Genomic DNA, 21,871 nt, shown 5'->3' with positions numbered 1-21,871 from the left:
CCGGTAGACCCCCAGTTGAGTTCTCCAACAGGAGCTCAGACTGGGCTGCCCCAGGGGCACCCTGGGATCAGGCTTGGGAGGAATCATTCCATCGCCGAGGGGCCCGGCAGCCTCACCTTTGTGGGTTCTGTGCTTCCAGTCCCTCCTGGAGAGCGGTCGGGGCTTCTTGCGCCCTGCAGTGAGCGAACTGGCCATCGGGAACAGCAGGGGGCCGAGGCTGCTGGTCAGTGGCTGCCAATGGCTTCTCAAGTGCGGGTCACAGGGCCCAGGACACGCAGGCCGGATGCCCCTGCCCTTTCTCGCTCAGAAGCCAAAATTGCCCGGGCGGGAAGGCAGCCACCCGGCTCCCCACAGAGCGCGCTGTGTCCCAGGGTGGGTGGGATCTGGAGCCTCGGGTCCCCACCCTGGGGGCACATGGACCCAGGGCGCGCAGGCCAAGGGCAGGTGGCAGACACACGGAACAGGTGGCCGAACTGCCCCTTACCTTGGTGGGCTGGAGGAAATCAGCAGAGCAGCGCGAGGGCTTCCTGGAGGCTGGGCCTGTGCTGATTGCCTGTGTGATTTCAGTGGCCGGCAGGCAGTGAGGGCATACTGGCGGATCACCGGAGCCACCTGGGACTGGCAAGCAGTGGCAGGGAGAACAAGAGTGGGGCTCTGGCCACTGGCAGCCCGATCGCAAGATGAAGCTAGGGCCCAGCAGAGTGGGTTCAGATCTGGAGCTAGAGCCCTGCGAGGCTTGAGACCAGTTGGACTTGCTGGGGACCATGCGGTCTGTGCTGCGTGCTGGCCTCAGAGCCGGGGAAAGGGACTTGCAGGGAGCTCTTGGAACCGTAGACTGGGGACTTGCAGAGAAGGCCAAGATTCGCTCATCTCTGGGTCCCCAGCACTTGGTCGGCCTTGGCCTATGGCAGGGGAAGGATGTCTTCCGTTCCCTATCAAGAGACTAGATAGCAGAGTGGGGTTGTGGTCTGGGGAGAGTGCAGACCTCAGAGGCGAAGAGGACAGAAGAGTCCAGAACATCTCAGAACCCTCAGCTCCCCTGCCAGGAGGAAAGGGACGATAGCCCAGGGGTAGCTGTGCTGGGCCTCTTGTTCCCCACAGATGACACTGGAGGCCTGTCCTGCCTTGGCCACCCCCTGACCTGCTGGGTACTGGTGGGAAGCTGTATTTTCCTCCAAGCTTCTATTTACCATCCTGACCTGGACAGGGCAGGAGCAGATGTTCTCAGGGCCCTTCCAGTGTGACAGGCCAGGATGGAAGGGTGTGCTGCAGAGACAAAACACACTGATAGGGACTGAGGGAGAAAGGCTTTTTTTATTCCTGGCCCTTCCAGGGCCACAGCTCCAGTTCAGAAAAACAGAAAAGCTTTTGTGAGGGGACAGAGGTCTCCAGTGCTATGGCTCCTTTGTCCAGATAAGGCTTCCACTGGGCCCAGGTAGCTCTGGGCTGGAGTCACATATGAGCACTGAGGCTACAGGATATCGGGACCACTGGATTTTATGAGGCTTTGCAGGTATCTAACTACTTTCTGCCTCCTCTTGTCCTTAGGATCTGAATAGAGGATCTGCCCTGGACAGTAACAGACCTACAGAGAGGGAGAAAACCCTCAGGGGCCATCTGGGTGGGAACAGCCTTGAGTTCTGGTACCAGCCCTCACCCTACACGGACAAGGGCCTGAGACCCAGAAGACCATGGTCGCATAGAACATTGGTAGCAGGTCCCGGACACATTGTCTGCAGTGGCTGACGCTCCTAGAATCCCTTCCTTGGTCTTGCCTCAGCAGAGAAACTGCCAGATGCTGCTGTGACCCAGGACTGCACTGACATAGGAGTGCTGTGGGTTTCTGGCCTGGGTAAGGGACATTAGCAGCTGATTTGCTGGGTGACCAAGCCATCCATCTTTGGGCCTGTTTCTAAGTAAATGGTCTGGGGCACTTTAGGGTCTAGAACTAAACAGAGGTACGGGGTCAGTTAGGGGGAAGAAAGACCTTGCTCCTTCTTATGTTCTGAAGGGTTCCAGGGTCTGCCTCTATCCACACTCAGCTCCCAAGAGCCTGGGGGCAGAGCAGTGGATAGGGACTTCCACAATAATGGCATCCCCAGGACATTCTGCTGAAGTCCTATACCATATCATTAGCTTTCCAACAGGAATGGTGCCTTTGAAATGCTCAAGATAGCACCCCTGGCCAACACTGGTGGCTCGAGCCACAGAGCACACAGGCGGCCTCTGGGGGTGTACGGTCTCTGTGTATGTAGGGTCCACTGTGAATATAAGTGTATCTATGGGAAGGTCTGTGGAAGAGAAGTTTGGGGGCTCCCTGTTTTTGACTGTGTGCATGTTTTTTCACACCTTGGAGGACTGAGCCTGAACATCTCTTTATTAGTCATTTTTACATCTTTTTAAAAACTGCCTGCTAGTGTCATTTTATGGGTTGCATACTTATCTTTCTCTTAATTGTATATTAAACTTTTAATTATATATTAAACTTATTTATATCACAAAATTTTCTACCTTTTGTACTTTATCTTTTAACTGTATTTGGGATTATTAAGTACATATATATTTAACTCTGAAAACTCGGTGTATCAATATGTTCCCTTATGGCTGGTTTCTAGCTTTCATATGGTGCTTAGGAAAGGTTTTCTCCATTCCACGAAAATACAAAATGTACTCATCTTCTCTAAGGAAATTTTTATTGTTTGTCCTCTTTACAAAAGTGATGCATGCTTGTTGTCAAAAAAGAAAAGTAAATTTAGATAGACCTAATATCTTCTTGAGTTTTCCTGGCCAAGAACAAGGTTTCTCTCTTTCCCCCATTTATTTTTCCTTTTGTGGCCCTCACTGGAGATTTATTTCTCCATATAGATCCTGTGTAATAATTAAGTTTATTCCTAGAAAAGCCTCTTTTCTTGATGCTGTTGGGAATGGGATCCTTTCTTTCATTATACTTTCTAATTGGTTGTTGGTATAAGACAAGCTATTCATTTTTGGATGTTACTTTTTAACCAATCATCATTTCTGATTTTAGAAGTAAAATGGAAAAGATTTGTTTCCATGTGAAGATGCTACATTCATTTCCTTCTCAGAGTTTTTTATCAGGGTGAATCTGATGATACTTGATCCATTTCATTAATCTTAAGAGTTTTCTGCTACATCCTTCTCATTAGGATTTTCCTTCACTATGGACACTTTGATGCTGACTAAGTTGGAAGCTAAACCTGAAGGCTTTCCCACACACATTACACACATAGGGTTTCTTCCAAGTATGGACAGTCTGATGTATTATACAATCAGAACTATAGCTGAACCCTTTTCCACACTCCACACACCTAAAAGGTTTCTCCCCAGTGTGGCTTCTCTGATGCCGAATTAAATGGGCATTAACATGGAAGGCTTTTCCACACTCCTTACATTGAAAGGGTTTCTCTCCAGTATGGATCCTCTGATGTACAATATAGTCAGAGCTACAGCTAAATGCTTTTTCACATTCCATACATTTAAAAGGTTTCTCCCCAGTGTGTATTCTCTGATGCCTAGTCAGTTTGGCATTGATAGTAAAGGCTTTCCCACATTCCTTACATTGATAAGGCTTTTCTCCAGTATGGATTCGATGATGATCAAAAAGGTTTCTTTTTGAAGTAAAGCATTTCCCACAGTCATTACATTCAAAGGGTTTCTCCCCAGTGTGAATCCTCTGATGTTGCATTAGTTTTGCATTAACGTTGAAGGCCTTTCCACACTCATTACACTCATAAGGCTTCTCCCCGGTGTGTATTCTCAGATGCTGCCGCAGCTGGGAGTTACATCTGAAGGCTTTCCCACACTCATCGCATCCATAGGGTTTCTCACCCGTGTGGATTCTCTGATGCTGGATTAACTTCCCTTTGGCACTAAAGGCTTTTCCACATTCAGTACACTCATAGGGCTTCTCACCTGTGTGGATTCTTTGATGCTGAATGAGTTTTGCATTATTACTGAAGGCTTTTCCACACTCCTTACACTGATAAGGCTTCTCCCCAGTGTGGATGCTCTGATGCTGCCTAAGCTGGGAGCTGCACCTGAAGCCTTTTCCACACTCATTACATTCGTAAGGTTTCTCTCCAGTGTGGATTCTCTGATGTTGAATTAATTTGGCATTAACATTGAAAGCTTTCCCACAGTCCTTGCATTCATAAGGCTTTTCTCCAGTGTGGACTCTCTGATGTGTGATATATGCGGAACTACAGCTGAAACCATTTCCACATTCCTTGCACTGATAGGGCTTCTCCCCTGTATGGATTCTCTGATGCCTGCTCAGACTCCCATTAACACTGAAGGCTTTCCCACACACCTTACACTGATAGGGTTTCTCCCCACTGTGTATGGTCTGATGTGTGATGTAATGGGAACTGTAACTGAAGCTTTTCCCACACTCCACACATTTGAAGGGCTTCTCCCCGCTATGAAGTCTTTGATGCCAAATTAATTTTGCATTAACGCTAAAGGCTTTGCCACACTCCTTACACTGATAGGGCTTCTCCCCAATGTAGCTGTTCTGATGCTGAGAGTTACACCTGAAGGTTTCCACTAATTCTTCACATTTAAAAGGTCTTTCCCCAGAATAAATTCTTTCATGCTGAATAAATTTTGTGTCAAAGCTGAAGCCTTTCTCCAATCCCATATGTTCAAGGGGCTGCTCTCCAGTAGTGATGGTGTGACAATGATAGACGTTTGGACTCTGACTAAAGAAACACTCCTCCAAGGGGCTGGTGTCGTCTTTCACTGTTTTGTCAATAACACTGCTGTTTTCTTTCTTCATGCTTCCTACTAAATGGACTTCCTGCTGTTTCTCTAAAATACAGGCTTCTGAAAAGTCTGTTTCCTGGGAAACGTCCCTCTGAAGTTCAAATGATAAATTATGTTTTTCTTTATATATTTCCTTTGTCAAGTTGTCAGTCTGGCTATCAATATCTACTATAAAAACACAGAAAACAAAATATGTAAGAACCATGTTAGGAAAAGGGAAAGAACAGTGGTAAAAGTAATAAAGAATCATAGTCAATCAGGATCTTTTAAAAATCACCAAACTAGGTCAAAGAATCTAAGGTTCATGCATAAGACTGAATAGTATATAGCTGGTTAAAAAAAAAAAAAAATCCATATATGCTGACCTGAAAAGATGTCCAAGATACACTGTTAAATGGAAAACCAAGTTGAGAAATGGATATAAATTAGATTCCATTTGTATAAAGAAAAATAAAATGGGCCAATAAATACGTATAGATTTGTATATGTACGCATAGAAAACTACTGGAAGAATACACAAGAATCTGAGCAAACTGGCACGGGAAGTTTCATAGATTTTTTTCTCCAGTATGCTTTACACAATTTCTGTACAGCTTTGAGCACGAACAATGTAAAAAGATGATGTTCCAATAACATGAAGGTTAAAAGTGACAGCCGTGGAACAAAATCATAGGTCTTCTCTACCAGAAGAGCATTCTTTTCATTGCACCACACTTTACTACACTGCAGTTTTTTTTCTCAGCTGTCCCTTTTTAATAAGAATGGAAACTGCTTACAAAGGAAAAGGCACAGGATCCAACCATTTGTAGCAACACTGAGGGTCGCAGGTGTTTGTAGCACCAGGAAGTGAAAGGGAAATAATTTTATTTCTTTTCTTGGAACTTAAACTCTAGGCTCTCCAAAATGCCTCCTTCACCTTCTGCTTTCTCTGCTTATAAAGGCAATCTTTAGGGGCACCTGGGTGGTTCAGTCAGTTAAGAGTCCAACTCTTTGATTCTGACTCAAGTCATGATCTTAAGCCCACTGGGGATTCTCTCTCTACCTTCTTCTCTGCCCCTCCCCACTGTGCATGTACATGTGCACTCTATCTCTCTCTCTAAAATAAAATAAACATTAAAAAAAAAATACAATCTTTAGGCCCACTTGATCCCTTTGATCCATCTCTCTCCACCCCTCCAGAACACTGCTGCCTTCTCCTTGTCTTTCCTTCTACTTCTTTCCTCAATCCTAAAAGTGATCAGTCCCTAACATGCTTTCTAGAATTCCTACAGTCTCAATAGAGCCAGAGATCTTCCTTTGTTCCCAAATCTCTTAAAATTGGCCTCAAAATGCTGCCTCTATTTTTTCATCTCCCATCTCTCCTCAACCACATTTAATAAATCCCCTTCACCAGTATTTCATTAAATCGACCTCAAAAGATCCAAATGATCTAGATTTCCCTAGCAAGCATTTTCAAAATACTGTTGGTCTTTTCCCAATTATAAAAATAGTATTCATCTCTAATATCAGAAACATGCAAAGAAAAGAATTCAAATTACCTGAAATACAACCACCAAACAACTATAGCTAATCTTCTGATGTATCTCCTCCCTCAACCATTTTGCTTCCATTTTTCTAAAAACATTTTTTCAAAACTGAAAATATCTTTCTTCCCTAACATTAATAAGGATAATTTTCCCGTATCTTTAGATATTCTGTAACAATATATTTTAAATGGCTAAATAAACATTCCATCCTGCAGTGGTTATGTTAATGTAATCAATTCTCTCTATACTGAATATTCATTCAGGTTATTTCCAACATTTTATTATGTAAAATTATAATGAATTTTCGTGCATGTACATTTTTGTCTATATCTCTGATTATTATCAGGATACCCTAGCAGGGAATATCCAGACTATCAAGGGCAAACTGTTAAAAGGCTCTTGATATGTATTGCTAAAGTACTTTCTAGAAAGACTACTGATTCACATTCACCTCCAGAAGTCTATTCCAGTTTGGTGTACTCTCTCCATCACTTACTGTAATTGTTCTCAGTATGAGACAGGGAAACTGGAGGGACTCCATGAAAAACTACTTGTTTCTTTTCCCGCTTCTATCCTTGCTAGGACCTGTACCTCCACTGCATAAATGCCTTATGTATGTTCTTCCTGTAAGAGTCAGGAGTTAATGATTTTATGGACTCTTCCAGCACAGGTGGTAACATCTAAGGAATGACCAAAGGGGGCTGTCATGTACATTTTCCAGACAACTGACTCTAGACATCTTGATGCCAAAACCCCTTGACAGCAGGGAATAAGTGAATTATGGAGGCCACCTGGACACTTGTCTTTGTGCTGACCAGTTCCTGGGTGCCCAAAAAGGACATGTAAACCAGACCCCAATCCTAAATAGAAACCCTAGACCCTGAGCAAAGGAGAGACTCACTCTCCTTTCCTTTCTGAGTCTCCCAGACACTCCATCTGCTATACTCTACCACTTATGCTATTCAGTAAACTCTCCTCTCACTTGCTCCTGGCTCTCATTTGATTTCTACTCTGCTCAACACCAAGGACCCTCTTGGCTGGCCCTGCAGGACCCTCTCTGGGTCTTCAAATCCACTCTGCCTATTTCAAGTATGTTAGGTGAAACATCTCTGTATTTCATTGGTTTCTACTGAGGGTGAAGATTTTTCATTGATTAAAATTTGTACTTCTTCTGTGGATCAAACATTTATATTCTTTGCCAATTTTTCTATACTAGTGACCTTCTATTTGCCAAATCCTACACTGTGGCAGATGCTACCAGTTACTTAACCAATATCTATTCTCCCTTTCTTCCTTACTAGCATGGCCTCCAATTTGTTTGAGGTAGCAACAAAAGCTACAGCTAAAATCTGTATTTTCCACCCTCTCTTGCAGTAGGGGGACCAGAAGACACAGTTCTGGCAAATGAGATTTAAACAGATGTCACTGGGTGGGCCTTCTGCTGACATGGGCCTTGGGCCCTAGACCTTCCCCTCTTGTCTGTCTAAAAGCCATCTGATTCCTTACTCCCTAACAAACACACACTAATTGGATTAATGTTTCCATTCTCAGCTAAGATCATGATGGGTTATTCGAAAACTTCAAAGACTTCAGGATTGTCTGTTGCCTAAGGAATGAAATCCAGACCCCTTTGAGGAGCTCCACAATTATATGGAACTCCCTCCATATTATATGCAATGCACTTTAAACTCTTCATTTTGCAAAACATGTCTTCCTTTGTCAGGGATCATCTGGTTGAATGACTACAAGGAACAAGAATCCACTGAAACTATCTTTTTAAAGAATTCATGGGGCACTTGAGTGGCTTAGTCAGTTAAGTGTCCAACTTTGGCTCAGGTCATAATCTCACAGCTCATGAGTTTAAGCCCCATATCAAACTCTGTGCTGACAGCTCACAGCTTAGAGCCTGCTTCAGGATTCTGTCTCTTTCTCTCTGCCCCTCCCCAATTCATGCTTTGTCTCTCTCTCTCAAAAATAAATAAACGTTACCAAAAAAATTTTTTAAGTATAGTAAATAGGAGGATTCGTTGAAAAGTGACAAGAGAATCTTAGGGACCACAAATGCAAAGAGTAAATGGGAAATCACAAGAAATGGGAAACCATCTGGCAACTACTCTGGTTAAGCCAATGAGAAGCTTGTCACTTCAAGTATGGTCTGGGAAACAGATACATAGGCAGAACCTGAAAATTAACAGAAATGTAGACTCTTGGCCCCATGCCAGACTTGCTATATGACAATATGCATATTTACAAAACACCCAGAGGTGATTCATTTGCACATCATTTGAGAAGCCCTGAACTGAAAGTACTTCCTTCTGTCTTATTTCCCACAGCTTAAGCGGTCTTCTCAAAAAAAAAAAAAAAAAAAATTAATAAAAACGAATATTTCACTGAGCATGCACTATAAGTTAGAAACTTAATATGTATTATCTCATGTAATCCTCAACCCACAAGACTAGCACTGTTCTCATTTTATTTTTCCATTTTCAGGGATAAAAACATTGAATCTTAGAGAACTCAAATAACTGACCTGCTCAAAGTCACAACTAGGAAGTTCTATAACTAGGAATAGCAGTTGGGGCTAAACCTCAGGGAAGTCTACCTCAAAGACTGTACTTTTTTTTTTTTTTTTTATGTTTTATTTATTTCTTAGAGAGAGAGAAGGGTAGCGTGAGCAGGGGAGGGTGACAGATAGAGGGAGATATAGAATCCGAAGCTCCAGGCTCTGAGCTAGCTGTCAGCACAGAGCCCGACGCGGGGCTTGAACCCACGAACCGTGAGATCATGATCTGAGCCGAAGTGGGACGCTTAACTGACTGAGCCACCCAGGCGCTCCCAACGACTGTACTTTTAAGTGCCAGGATATTCTGCCTTTCTGTACAATGAGACTGTTAAGTCTCCATCCATCACATTAAGCGTACAATGTTTAGAAAGTAGCAAGCATTATGTGGAAACTAATTTGACAATAAACTATTTGTAAAAAAAAAAAAAAAAAAGAAAGAAAAAAGAAAGTAGCAAGCATCCCAAAATACTGAATCCATTCAATTCATCTGAAGAAGGCAGAATTTCAAAATTAGGACTGAAAAGAATTAGAATAAGGCATTTGAAAAAAGATCTGTTCTTTAAATGAGAAAGAAAAGGCAAACGGCAAAAATAATCAAGTCTCAAGTGTACACATCTCTATAAATCATTAATATTATTTAAATTTTACTCCCTACAGCTGGCTCATAAATGTGGCGTGCTTATATGATGCTAATGTTGAGTTTATTCCTAAAGAGTTAAACCCCCTTACCAGTCCAGACGCCCTGGGAGATTATTTCTGTTCCAGCCACCAATGGAGATGGGTCCCCCAGCTCACCTGCTCCCTCCAAATGCAAGATCACAGCAGGTTTAAGAAGCGAAAATCCTGTTTAGGGGGAAAGAAAGAGAAGAGATAGTCTTGGCAATGGGAAGGGAAAATAAGAGCCTTGTAGGGGATCCCATGCCTGAAGACAAAGGGAAAGAGAGGACTGGCTTGGAAGGTGGGGGGGGGGGGGGGGGGGGTCTGAGGGGGGAGGTGCTTGAGAAGGTGTGGGAGGAGTTGAGAATGGCCTGGACTGTAGGCCCAGAAGACCAAGATATGCAGGTCAGATGAGGGTAAACTTGAAGATAACGCTGTGGAACAGTAAATTTCTTTTCTCTACACTGTATCCAAACCACAACTTCTAGAGGGTGGATAAAAAGTGTACACTAGTCCCAGAAAAGTCCTATACTGGCCCAATAAGGGCTTAGGGTTCACTCTTCCCAGCAACCCCTAACTCAAAGGGGATTAGGAATCTCAGCCCCTGGGGTTCCCACTGAGTAAAGGATTACTACAGACCCCACCTGCAGCCTGTCAGGGGTCAATAAGCCAGGAAACCCCAATTGGCAGAGTCTGGGTCCCAGGGGGAGAGAGGCCTTACCCAAGGAGGCCACATTCCTATAATTCTCCAGCATCACATCCCTGTACAGGGCCCTCTGTGCGGGGGACAGGCCATCCCATTCCGTCTGGGTGAAGTACACAGCCACGTCCTCGAAGGTCACCGACTTCTGAAACAACAGGTTCCTGCTGCCCTAGGGCCAGTTCCATGGCTCAGGCCCTAGGTGAGGGGCAGAGGGCAGTATAAGGGCTTGGGGAGGGGCTTGTGAAGAGCACAAAATTAATAATAAGGGGAAAGGTTTGAGAAAAATCACTTGGAGAGTAAACCATGGAGAACTATCTGACTTCTCTAATGGGAGGGAAACCTCATGTCGTATTTTACATTTATAGAAGATATCCTAAGTTGGGAAGACAGAAAAACATTCCCATAATTAAGTTCCCCCAAAGCAACTCCATTCTTTCTGCTAGGCCACGTCCTCAGGGGCAGATGCTGCTCAGGTCTTGCCCACCAGCATGCCCACCCTGATCCCCACCCCCGTAAACCTCCAGCCACCCCCAGAGAACAGCTATGGCCTCCATCTCATCCAGTCCCTGTCTATCACCGGATTCCTATTACTAACCCTGCCATGAGGGGCTGTGCAACTGCCTGAGCACCTCCAGCAGCTCAGTGCTGCCCAGACTGGCTGAGGCAGAACAGCAGCCCATTCTGCTTCCAGCTGAGTCTCATGAAAACCTGATATTTTGTTACAGGCTCCCATTAGGCTTCATCCTCTCTCCAACTTCACCCAAGAACTCACTGTTTCTCCAGGGTTTGGGAAAGAAGGGAGATCAGCCTTCCCAGTGGCCAGCTGCTCCACCACCCTTCCAAGCTTCTCGTCTCTGCATCACTACGCCCTGTGCCCAGCACGGCCCTGCATCAGGGTTGACGCCTCCCTTCTGGGTAGCTGCAGCCTCTGGTCATGCTTTCTCCCTGCCCACCTCAGTCTTCTGTAATAACTGGAGGATGCACTGGCAGGGATATATCCTCAATTCCTCTCCGCCAGGATCCGTCTTGTTTGATTCTACTGACCTCCGCCCATCAACAATCGTAGTCCAATCACTGGGTGAGTCTGCGAGTCATTTCATCTGTGACCTTGGACAGGCCAAGGAACTTCTCTCCACTAAATTAAATACCTTCACTGCCCACCACCACCACCCTTTACCTCAGTAAGTTGGCGCCTCTTGAATTCAACCCCCACCACCCCACCCTCACCACCTGTGCAGGAAACCTCAGCTAGAATCCTAGGGATTGTTCCTGACTCCTCCCTCTCCCTTACTTTACCTCTAATCTTTGACTCTCTACATCCTAAAGATTTTATTAAGCATTACTTGAATTGGGTTCTTTTTCTTTAACATCTACTTTCCTTGATGAAGCCCATGTCACCTGGTCCAATGGAATTCTTTCTGAAGTGGTCATCTTCCTTTCGAATCACCCTAAAAATTATTCCCTGCACAGCCATGACAAATCTGATCACATTAACATCACTGATTGCACACGTCACAGGGATGAGTAGTAAAAATCCACATAATGGCTGTGTGACCATGGGCAAGGCACTTTGCTCCCCTTTGCCTTCCTGTGTTTTATAGCAGAGTGGCCACAACACAGCACCTATGTCAAGGGCAGGAGTCAAGACTGAGCGATCCATGCAAGTGCTTAGTATTATGCCTGCAGCATAGCGAGCCTCAAACAATGCTACTGGAATTACTATGATTATTCCCAACCTGTAGTCCATGGAGGTCCATGGATGTGCTTCAGGGCATCCGTAAAGTCCCTGAAATTGTACGGAAAATTTGGTTTGAATGCTTATTTTTCTGAGGGAGGGGGAGGGCCCAGAGCTCTCATCAGAGACCTAAAGTTTGAGCCCCTGCACCTAAGCCCTGAAAGCCTCTCCAGAACATAAGACATCCTGTCCCATAGGACTTCCTGTCTTCTTCCTTCTCCAGACCCCACTGCCCTTGTTGCTGCACCATGTTAGAGGCACAGCCATCCTCTGTGTTGATCTGGTCCTCCTACTTCTCTTCGCCTATGTTCTGGTCCCTGGGCATCCTAACCCGGGGCTACCCTCCTCCATTCACATCTGTGCATGGGGCACCCTCCACAGGCAGCTTCCTGTTCCCTATTCATCAGAGGAGTAAAGAACCTCAGTATGCAGAACACTTCACCCCTGCCTTCGAGGATGCTTTCCTGCTGCTTCCATCCCCTCACGTCACTGCTCTTCCCAGGAGTTCCAGGCAGAAGCGAGGAGGACCCCACCAGCTTCGATCACAAAGCTCACCAGCTTCCCTCCTCTGTTTTCTTCAATGTGAAACTGTTCAGAGGAAGAACTGAAGGACCCACAGCTCACCTGGGGCCAGGCTGTCATGAGCATGGTTGCCATCACCTGCTCTCCCTCAGAGAAGGGCTGGAGCTGAGGAAAAAGAGAGAGACAGGGGTGAAGTAAACCCCGCCCCCGCAGGAACAACACAGCCCCTCAGAGAAGATGTAAGACACAGGCAGTCAGTGTCCAGACGGGAGTGCAAGTGGGAGCTGCCACAGGAAGAAGGGGGTGATCCAGTACCCAGGACCCTTCCCAGCCATGACACTGATGCTCAACGCCAAGAACCCTAGGATTTTACAATTCTGACACATGTCACATACACAAGAGAAAACATAAAATGTATACAGAGCCTAAAGAATAATAAAACAAAGCAACAATTCAGCTCAAGAAATAGAACATTACCAAAATCATGGACTTATTTCTTCTCTCAACAAGGATCATCCTTGATTACACTGCAAGGGAAGCCAGGCCAGCATGGCTGCAGCCCCAGCACAGAGACCTCAGAGTCATGCCCCAGGGAACTGGAGGAGACAGCTGTTCCCCTACATCCCGTCTGCCCCCTTACATAACTGAGTATTCTCAAGAGCTCTGAGACCTCTGTAGAGATGTCGGGAGGCCAGCCTCCCACATGACCCAGGCTTACCTGTGAGGTCCCATACTGCCTCCTCATGCTCTCCAGCCCTCTGATAGTGAAGAAACCAGTGCCTCACCTCTCTGAGGGGGGGGAACTCTCTTATCTAGAGTCCCATGACCCAGCCCCCCTTGTTCAATGTATTCAAAACACATGGACTGGTTATTTTCTGGTTCCTGCTCCCAAAGTCAGTCTTGAAAACATGTGTTTTCCTAAAATATCAATCTATGTCTTCTAGGATTTCACTCTAGTGCAAAATTGTGGAAAATACTGGTTCATGATTCTTTCCATTTCCTCCATTACCTGGAGCTACTTTGTTTTTCCCACTTCTTTTGAATATGTGTGCTCTCTAGACCCTTTCCCCTTTGTTACTGTTATGGATGGAACATGCCCTCTCCCCCCCCCCCCAAATTCATATGATGAAGTCCTCTCCCCCAACATGATATTTGGATATAGATCCTGTGAGGTAATCAGGTTAAACAAAGCCATAATCTGTTAGGGCTGGTGGCCCTACAAAAAAGAGGAAGAGACACCAGAGTTCATTTTCTACCACATGAGGATACAGTGAGAAAACATCTGTAATCCAAGGAGAGCCCTTATCAAAAACCAAATTGTGTGGCATCTTAATCTCGGGCTTCTAGCCTCCAGAATTGTGAGAAATAAATTTCTGTTGTTTAAGCCAGACAACCTATTGTATTTTGTTATGGCAGCCTGAGCAGACTAATAAATTCAAGTAGAACAATGGTTTGTCTATTTGAATGCTGTTTTCTTTTTAAAGAACAAGCTTTTCTATTTAGAACATCACTCTTCTCTTTGCTTCATTACATTCTGCTTTCTTTGTTTCTTTAGCTCTGTAAGAGACACTTTATGTGCCACTCCAAATCCTCCTCTGGTCTCAGTCCAGTTCCAGAGGCTTTGATCAGTCTTGCGCAGGGACAACCTACCAATGCCTCCTCAAGGATCTATACCACATGTAGTTGGCTCCTGCCCTGGGGCTCCTCTGGCGTCCTGTGTGGGACATCTGCAGATACCTGTGGATACCTGCTAGGTCCTGAAACACAGAGGAGTTAATGCTTGTGAGGCCACCCTTAACCAGTAGGGGACAGAGGTCAATGGATAAATATTTTCCCCTTTAGTCCTCTACATTAGTAGCCATGAGATTCCAAGGCTCCTCAAAGATCCTGCAAGACTGAGCACCAGGTGCCTGTAGATAGGCCAGCCTGACAATGCATGCTTGTATTGGCTCTCCCTCTTCTGTTTTACTCTCCTTCTCGTTCACTCTGCCCTTGGAATACATTTCCAAATAAAGTGCCTGCACACAAACCCTCTGTCCTGTGTTTTGCTCTTGGGGGAAGCTAGGCTATCAAAGGGTTTTTTTTCTACCTTCCTCAGGATGCATGATTTATTCATTTATGTTCATGTTCCTATTTAGCAATTAAAATCTATATGGCCACAAATTTTCCCTCTGAATACACCATTAGCCACATGCCAGAGGTTTTTTAAAAAATATTTTAGGAGGGTGACTGGGTGGCCAGTTGGTTGAGCGTCCAACTTCAGCTCAGGTCATGATCTCATGGTCTCTGAGTTCGAGCCCCTTGTTAGGCTTGTCCTGACAAACAGCTCAGAGCCTAGAGTCTGCTTCAGATTCTCTATCTCCCTCTCTCTCTGCCCCTCCTCTGCTAATGCCCTGTCTCTCAAAAATAAATAAATGTTAAAAATTTTTTAAAATATTTTACATTTTAATTATACTAATTATATTTTACAGCTGGTCAGCAATAAACAGCTGGTGTTTTGTCTCTGACCAGAGAACTGTTTAGAATAGTTTGTTATTAATGCCTCCTCTGTTCATAATTTCTGGCTTTACTGCATGTGTTTATAACCTGATCTGTTTACTTCTGCTTTACAAAGTTTTGAGGGCCTTTTTTTTTTTCCTAAAGTGCCTAAAAAATATTCTACGGATGCTTAAAAAGAAAACCTATTCTATAACAGAAGAACATAAAATTCTATTTCAATCTAATAAGTCAACTCTACTCGTTTTATTATGTAGATATTTTTCTGTAATCCATGATCACTTTTACCTAATTAAACTGAGATAGCCAGTAAAGAGCAAACGTTCACAAAACACTGAACCCATATGTATCATGAAGAAATCTTTTCAAGTCTTTAAGAAATGAGTAATTCTAACACTGCTGAAACTGTAGAAGAGAACAGCAAAACAAGTTTCCCAGTCCTTTTTATGATGCCAGCACAATACTGATATAAAAACGACACACTAATCTCATTTATGAATACTGACAGAAAAATCCCCACTATAAAGGAATAGACTCCAGTAGTTCATTAAAGCGACGTGCCATGACTAAAAGGGACCATCCCAGGAACGCAAGTGAAGCTCAGTATCAGGATCCAGATTACTATACTTTTCCACATGAATAAATCAAAGATAAATACACTCTCCAACCTAACAGATGCCAAAGGCATTTAATCAAATTCGATATTCATGCCTAAATTTTAATTTTATGTCCTAGAGAAAATACATACAAAATTATTATCAGTATTTTAATAACAAAAAAATAGAAACAACCTACATACCCACTGAGAATACATAAATTGTCCTATCTTTTTTAAAAAATTTTAAAAATGTTTTACAATTCATAAAAAATGAAAGACAAAGTGTGAGTGGGGGAAGAGCAGAGACACAGTGAGACACAGAATGAAGAGAGAGACAAAGTATGAGCAGGGGAAAAGCAGAGAGAGAGTGAGACATAGAATCCAAAACAGGCTCCAGGCTCTGAGCTGTCAGCACAGAGCCCGACATGGGGCTCAAACTCAGTGACCTGAGCCAAAGTCAGATGCTCAACTGACTGAGCCACCCAGGTGCCCTGTCCTATCATTTTTTAAATGAACATTACTCCCTCCCCCCCAAAATGAACATTACCCAGCAGCAAAAATGAACGGCTCACAATTACACACAACAACACAGATAACTTCAGGAACATATTATTGAGTTACAAGAGGGGCACCTAGGTGGCTCAGCTGGCTAAACGTCAGTCTTTTCTCTCTTTCTGCCCCTTCCTGTACACACATGCATTCTCTCTCTCTCTCAAAAAAATTAAATTTGGGGCGCCTGGATGGCTTAGTCGGTTAAGCGTCTGCAGTCAGCTCAGGTCATGATCTCAAGGTTTGTGGGTTCGAGCCCCGTGTCGGGCTCTGTGCTGACAGCTAGCACAGGGCCTGGAGCCTGTCTTCTCATTCTGTGTCTCCCTCTCTGACCCTCCTCTGCTCATGCTGTCTCTATCTCTCTCTCAAAAATAAATGAAAGATTAATTAAAAAAAAATTAAATTTAAATAAAATGATAAAAATAAAAATGTTCTTTTAAAAAGACTGAGTTAGGGGCGCCTGGGTGGCTTAGTCGGTTAAGTGTCCGACTTTCCGACTTTCGCTTAGGTCATGATCTCGCGGTTTGTGGGTTCGAGCCCCGCGTCGGGCTCTGTGCTGACTGCCAGCTTGGAGCCTGGAGCCTGTTTCAGTCTGTGACTCCATCTCTCTCTGACCCTCCCCTGCTCACGCTGTCTCTCTCTCCTAGAAATAAATAAAACATTTAAAAAAAAAATTAAAAAAAATAAAATAAAAAAAATAAAATAAAAAGATTGAGTTATACAAGTCCCAGATGACTATAGACACTATGATGTCATTTTCATAAAGCTCAAAAACAAAATTAAACATACTGTTTACAGACATATTTTATGCGATAACATTATTTTATAAATAGGTAAGATGATGATTAATACAAAATTCAAGCCAGTTGTTACCTCTAGGGGTAAGAAGTTAGGAGCTGGGTTGAGAAGTAGCACACAGACAGATGCAACAGTACTGGAAATGTTCTCCTCCTTAATGGGGTGGTATGTTCATGGGTGCTCATTTTACCATTCTTTTTTTTTTTTTTTTTGAGAGTCAAAGAGATACAGTGTGAGCAGGGGAGAGGCAGAGAGAGAGGGAGGTACAGAATCCGAAGACAGGCTCCAGGCTCTGAGCTACCTGTCAGCACAGAGCCCGATGCAGGGATCTAACTCACGAACTGCAAGACCATGACCTGAGCCAAAGTTGGATGATTAACCGACTGAGCCACCCAGGCGCCCCACCATTATGCTTCTTAAATGCCATGCTAGGTGTAGTCTTCAGGATACATGAATAACATTTTTTAAAAAGATACTTATCTCTATGATATGGGGTGATTTCCAGAATATATCTTCAAATGAAACCAGCAAATGTAAAAGGTACCTTGTGTACCAAAAAATGGGAGTATAAGAAAATACATGTGAATCTGGTCATTTGTACGGAGGGGGGGAGGGGGAGGGGTGGGGGAGGGGGAGGGAGATAAATCAGAAACTAAGGAGAATGGCTGCCTCAAATGTGGGTAGGAAGTGAAAGGAGCCTGTGATGGAAACAGGATGGAATGAAATAGGTTAGATGAGATCGGCAAGGGAAAGGGGGCCACGACAGGCTTATCTGAGTGTTCCTTTTTTGTTCTGACGCTCATAACCATAGTAATGTTTCACATATCCAGACATTATATACATCCAGACATTAAATCAACCAGCCAGAATGGATTGGGGTGAGGAACCAAAAAAGAATACAAACAGCAGCAAATGAGCCAAACTATACTACAATCAACATAACCACACTGAAGTGGTGGGAAAGAAAAGAACTAAATAACTTTGGAAAACAGTATTTTAACTAGATACTGTAGGCTAAAAAAACCTGTGCCCAAATGCCTCTTGAGGATACATGATTTATTAATTCATTTCATTCTTCTCTATTTGCCAATTAAAACCTATTAAGGCCATAAATTTTCCTCTGCAAAAACTACTAGCCACATTCCAGAGATGTTTTACATATATATATTTCATGATTTAATTACTATTTTATAATTTAGTGTAGTATATCAGTAAAATTACTTTTCATAAGGGTATGAATGACCAATTCTAGGGCTATTTTATGTGTATTCTAGGACTTCGCAAATAAGTGATTATAAATGTTTTTAAGTGTTTTATTTATTTCTGAGAGAGAGACACACACACACAGTGTGAGCAGAGGAGGGTCAGAGAAAGAGGGAGACACAGAATCTGAAACAGGCTCCAGGCTCTGAGCTAGCTGTCAGCACAGAGCCCGACGCGGGGCTCGAAACCACAAACTGTGAGATCATGACCTGAGCCGAAGTCGTCGGACGCTTAACTGACTGAGCCACCCAGGCACCCCTCAAATAAGTGATTATAAATCATCCCCAGATCATAGTCATCCCAACCGCCCGGGAGTAGGGCCAAGTTACCTTTTGGAACTGTCCAGAAGACAGAAGCCCAAAAGCCGGGCTGGTTCTGCTCCCGGGTGACTGAGAGGGCTCTGCTTTTTCTGAGCTCCCACTGAACCCTGATTCCGACCCTATGTTATGAGTCAGGAAGCTTACGGTCCATACTTGAAATGCAGATAGGTAAGAGCCCCTGTACGACTTCAACATGTCAAAACACTCGTGGTATCACCTCAAGCCGCTTCACTCCTGCAAATATTCCACCTCCTGGCTGCTCCGACATATCTTCCCAAAAGGTCAGTAGCATCTTCTCCGAACAAAATGCTAAATGCTCAGGGCTCCGATGGTAATTGAGGCTTCGCCTTCCACGGGATGGAACGTATTCGGCCACCAAGCCCAAAGTGGGAGTCGAGGACCGCAGGTCGCCGTCCTACCCCCTCCTGCGCGCGCCGGAGACTTAGCCCCACAGCACCCACAGCGACCCTCCGGGGCACCGCCCCCGCCGCCTGCAGCCCCACACTCACCTCCGCACCAGGAGGCTCCGCGGCGCGGCCGGAAGTGCGTCACCAGGCCACAGCCGGGCCTCTCGAGGAGCAGCGTAACGCCCCTTCCGTAGCGCTCCGGCCCCGCCCCTGAAGCTTGAGTCTCGGTGCCGGAGACTCCAGCGCCCAACGCGCTAGTCCCGCGGGTCCGAGCTTCGGGGCAGTTGGTCCTCGAGGTGGGCTGGGGAAGAGTAGGAGCCGGCGCTGCATTCACCCCGGGGCATGACGCCAGGGATCTGTATCTTTGTAAAGCTCCAGGTCCTACCGGATTTGGGAGTTTCAGACTGGCCTGTGGATGGATCACACGCTGTCAGACCTAAGGCAGCCTTTTGGTAACAATTCCTAGTGACTGCTTTATTCTCCTGTCACGAAACCACTTGCATTTAAAAAAAAAACTAATATTATGCTTTAATAGAGGAGATACAATACACATTTCAGTATGCAAATATCTGATCACGATTGCTATAGGAGACCTAAATGGAAGTGTCGGATATTTGCCTTTTCACATGGAATGTACCTGATCGCCACAGCCAGAATGCACCAAAATCTTACACTGCTGTTTCAAAAACTCACAACGTATGATCCAAAATGGTGAACACTTTTTGGTAAAGTTTAAGTGAAACAGTACAGTCTTTTGATTTTACAGTAGTTATACTCCTGGAGAATCAACGTATGTTAAAACGGTGTAGAAGTCGTTGTGTTTAGGGGCACCTGGTTGGTTCAGTCAGTTAAGCGTCTGACTGGCCCAGGTCAGGATCTTGTCGTCACTGGCAGTGCAGGGCCTGCTTGGGATTCTCTCTCCCTCTCTCCCTCTCTCCCTCTCTCCCTTTCCCTTTCCCTCTCTTTCCATCTGCCCCTCCACCACTTATGCATGAGCACACTCCTGTGCTCGCTCGCTCGCTCTCTCTCAAAAAAATTAACTTAAAAAAATTAGTTGTGTTTAGCTGAAAAGCAGTTTCTAGAATCAGGTCATTTATAAGCATTTTTACCTACATGAATGTCCTGAAAGTCTGTGAAAACTGTTTCAAATAGGCAGAACCCTTCTGGACCATCCTTAGGTTCTGATCCCACGATGCTACAGCACTGTAATGTGATTGGCAGCATGGCCCTACCCACCACTCCAGCCTCTCTTAGCACTCCCATTTTCCTCCTCTATCAACTTCAGGCACATGTGCTGAACATAGTGTTGTCTAAACCCAGAATACCCTTCCCACTCTCCAATCTTGACTGTTCCTTTAAGTCTCTGCTCAAATCCCATTTCCCTTGGAAAGCAAGCCCTTCCTAAGCACCCAGAATAAGGCAGGTCCCCTCAGTTACATGCCATCATAGCACTCTGTATTTCTCCGTACTTGGCACATGTGTGCTTTTTTAATGATAACAGTTTATTTAACTTATCTGCTCACTCCAGAAAGCAGGGTCTATATCTAGTTCACACCATTATCCTCAGGTAAGCACAATGCCTGGCATAAAGGAAGAATGCAACAAACATTTGGTGCTGACATCGTCCAAAGGCTCCAACCCCAAATCCAGAGTAGAACCCTTCTTCATTTCTCTGTCACTGGAGGTAAGATATATATATATATTATGCCTAGAATCATAACATTGACCAGGAGCCCTTCTCAGTTTTGCCTTGACCTTGATCATCACTGTTTCCTAAAATGAGCACTTACATAGCTCCTCTTGTTCAGATAGAAAAATGGTCCCAGGATTCAGAAGAGTGATAGCTGGGGATTACATGGTTCTTGGCATTAAGTTTTCTTTTGCTTGCTTGTTTTGTTGTTGTTGTTGTTTTCCTTTAAAAAATTTTTTTATGTTTTTTATTTATTTCTGAGAGAGAGACAGCATGAACAGGAAAGGGTCAGAGAGAGAGGGAGACACAGAATCTGAAGCAGGCTCCAGGCTCTGAGCTGTCAGCGCAAAGCCTGACACGGGGCTTGAACCCACGAACCGTGAGATCATGACCTGAGCCGAAGTTGGCCGCTTAACCGACTGAGCCACCCAGGCACCCCGTTGTTGTTTTCCTTTAGAAGACCTTTAGCTAGGACTGAGGGCTTGACTAAAGAAATAGGAAGGAATGAGGAGATCACAATGTCACAGAAATGCTGGGCCCAAATGTTGCATCATGAATCAGTCACTAATCTTACAGATAAGAAAATAAGGCCTCCTAAGTAACCTGAAGCTCTGACTCCTAAGTGTACAAGGACAGACACACACCAAGTTACAAAAGGCCTGCAGAAGCAGACACTATTTTTCTGTTAATCTCTATTGTTCCTTTATATAGTCACAAAATCTATAGCAAGCCAAAGACAGTCCTGAAACAATAACATACTTCCTGGTCCTCTTTAAATCAAAGTGTAACAACAGGACCAACTTCTGATAAATAGACTATAAGAAAAAGTGATGCCATGTCCTTAAAGAGAAGGAACATGCATTTCCTGGCCTAGTATCCATCAGCTGGGTGGAAAGCTGAGAAGGGGGTGAGCATCTTGAACCATGTGAATGAGGATGTGGCTCCTGAGGATCACATAGCTGCTGGGTGGTATCATAAAGCTGCTGTACCAGCCCCAGACTGCTTAACTTCAGTGATACATAAGCAAGAAATAAGTTTTCATCATGCTTAACAACACTGATTTGGGTTCTTCACATCAATATCCAAGGCCATAGCCTTAGTAACACCCCTAGGAATGAGGTAGGATGGAAAAATCATACACACATACTTAAAACATACATAAAAATTTAGATTGGTTGTCATATTTCGCTGCTCTGGAAGTCCCATCTCTGTTCTGGGGCTGCAGTCATGTTTCCCTCTGCTCAGCTCTAAGTATCCTC

The 21,871-nt window shown here is 44.4% G+C and overlaps 1 protein-coding gene across 7 annotated transcripts; it reads right to left on the bottom strand.

The window, feature by feature from the left end:
- Nucleotides 1-1,295: 1,295 nt before the first annotated feature.
- Nucleotides 1,296-19,084, bottom strand: ZNF23 (zinc finger protein 23). Of its 7 annotated transcripts, none has more exons than XM_039222975.1 (5): nt 19,025-19,084; nt 12,525-12,656; nt 10,253-10,379; nt 9,604-9,717; nt 1,296-4,953 (listed from the first exon to the last, which is right to left on the bottom strand). In XM_039222975.1, exons 2-5 carry the CDS (start codon nt 12,624-12,626, stop codon nt 3,164-3,166), a joined length of 2,133 nt encoding a protein of 710 aa, XP_039078906.1. In that variant the 5' UTR covers nt 12,627-12,656; nt 19,025-19,084; the 3' UTR covers nt 1,296-3,163. The 7 variants fall into 7 exon arrangements, with proteins under 7 accessions (XP_039078906.1, XP_039078915.1, XP_039078919.1 ...); XM_039222984.1 differs by having other exon boundaries at nt 12,594-12,656; XM_039222988.1 differs by having other exon boundaries at nt 10,253-10,429; nt 12,594-12,656; nt 19,025-19,054.
- Between the last annotated feature and the right edge of the window lie 2,787 nt (nt 19,085-21,871).

Source organism: Hyaena hyaena, unplaced genomic scaffold, assembly GCF_003009895.1.
Source record: "Hyaena hyaena isolate Hyena2069 unplaced genomic scaffold, ASM300989v1 scaffold_18, whole genome shotgun sequence".
Classification (NCBI taxonomy): Eukaryota; Metazoa; Chordata; class Mammalia; order Carnivora; family Hyaenidae; genus Hyaena; species Hyaena hyaena.
The sequence above is the reverse complement of the archived record's forward strand: the minus strand, read 5'-3'. Positions and strand labels throughout refer to the sequence as shown.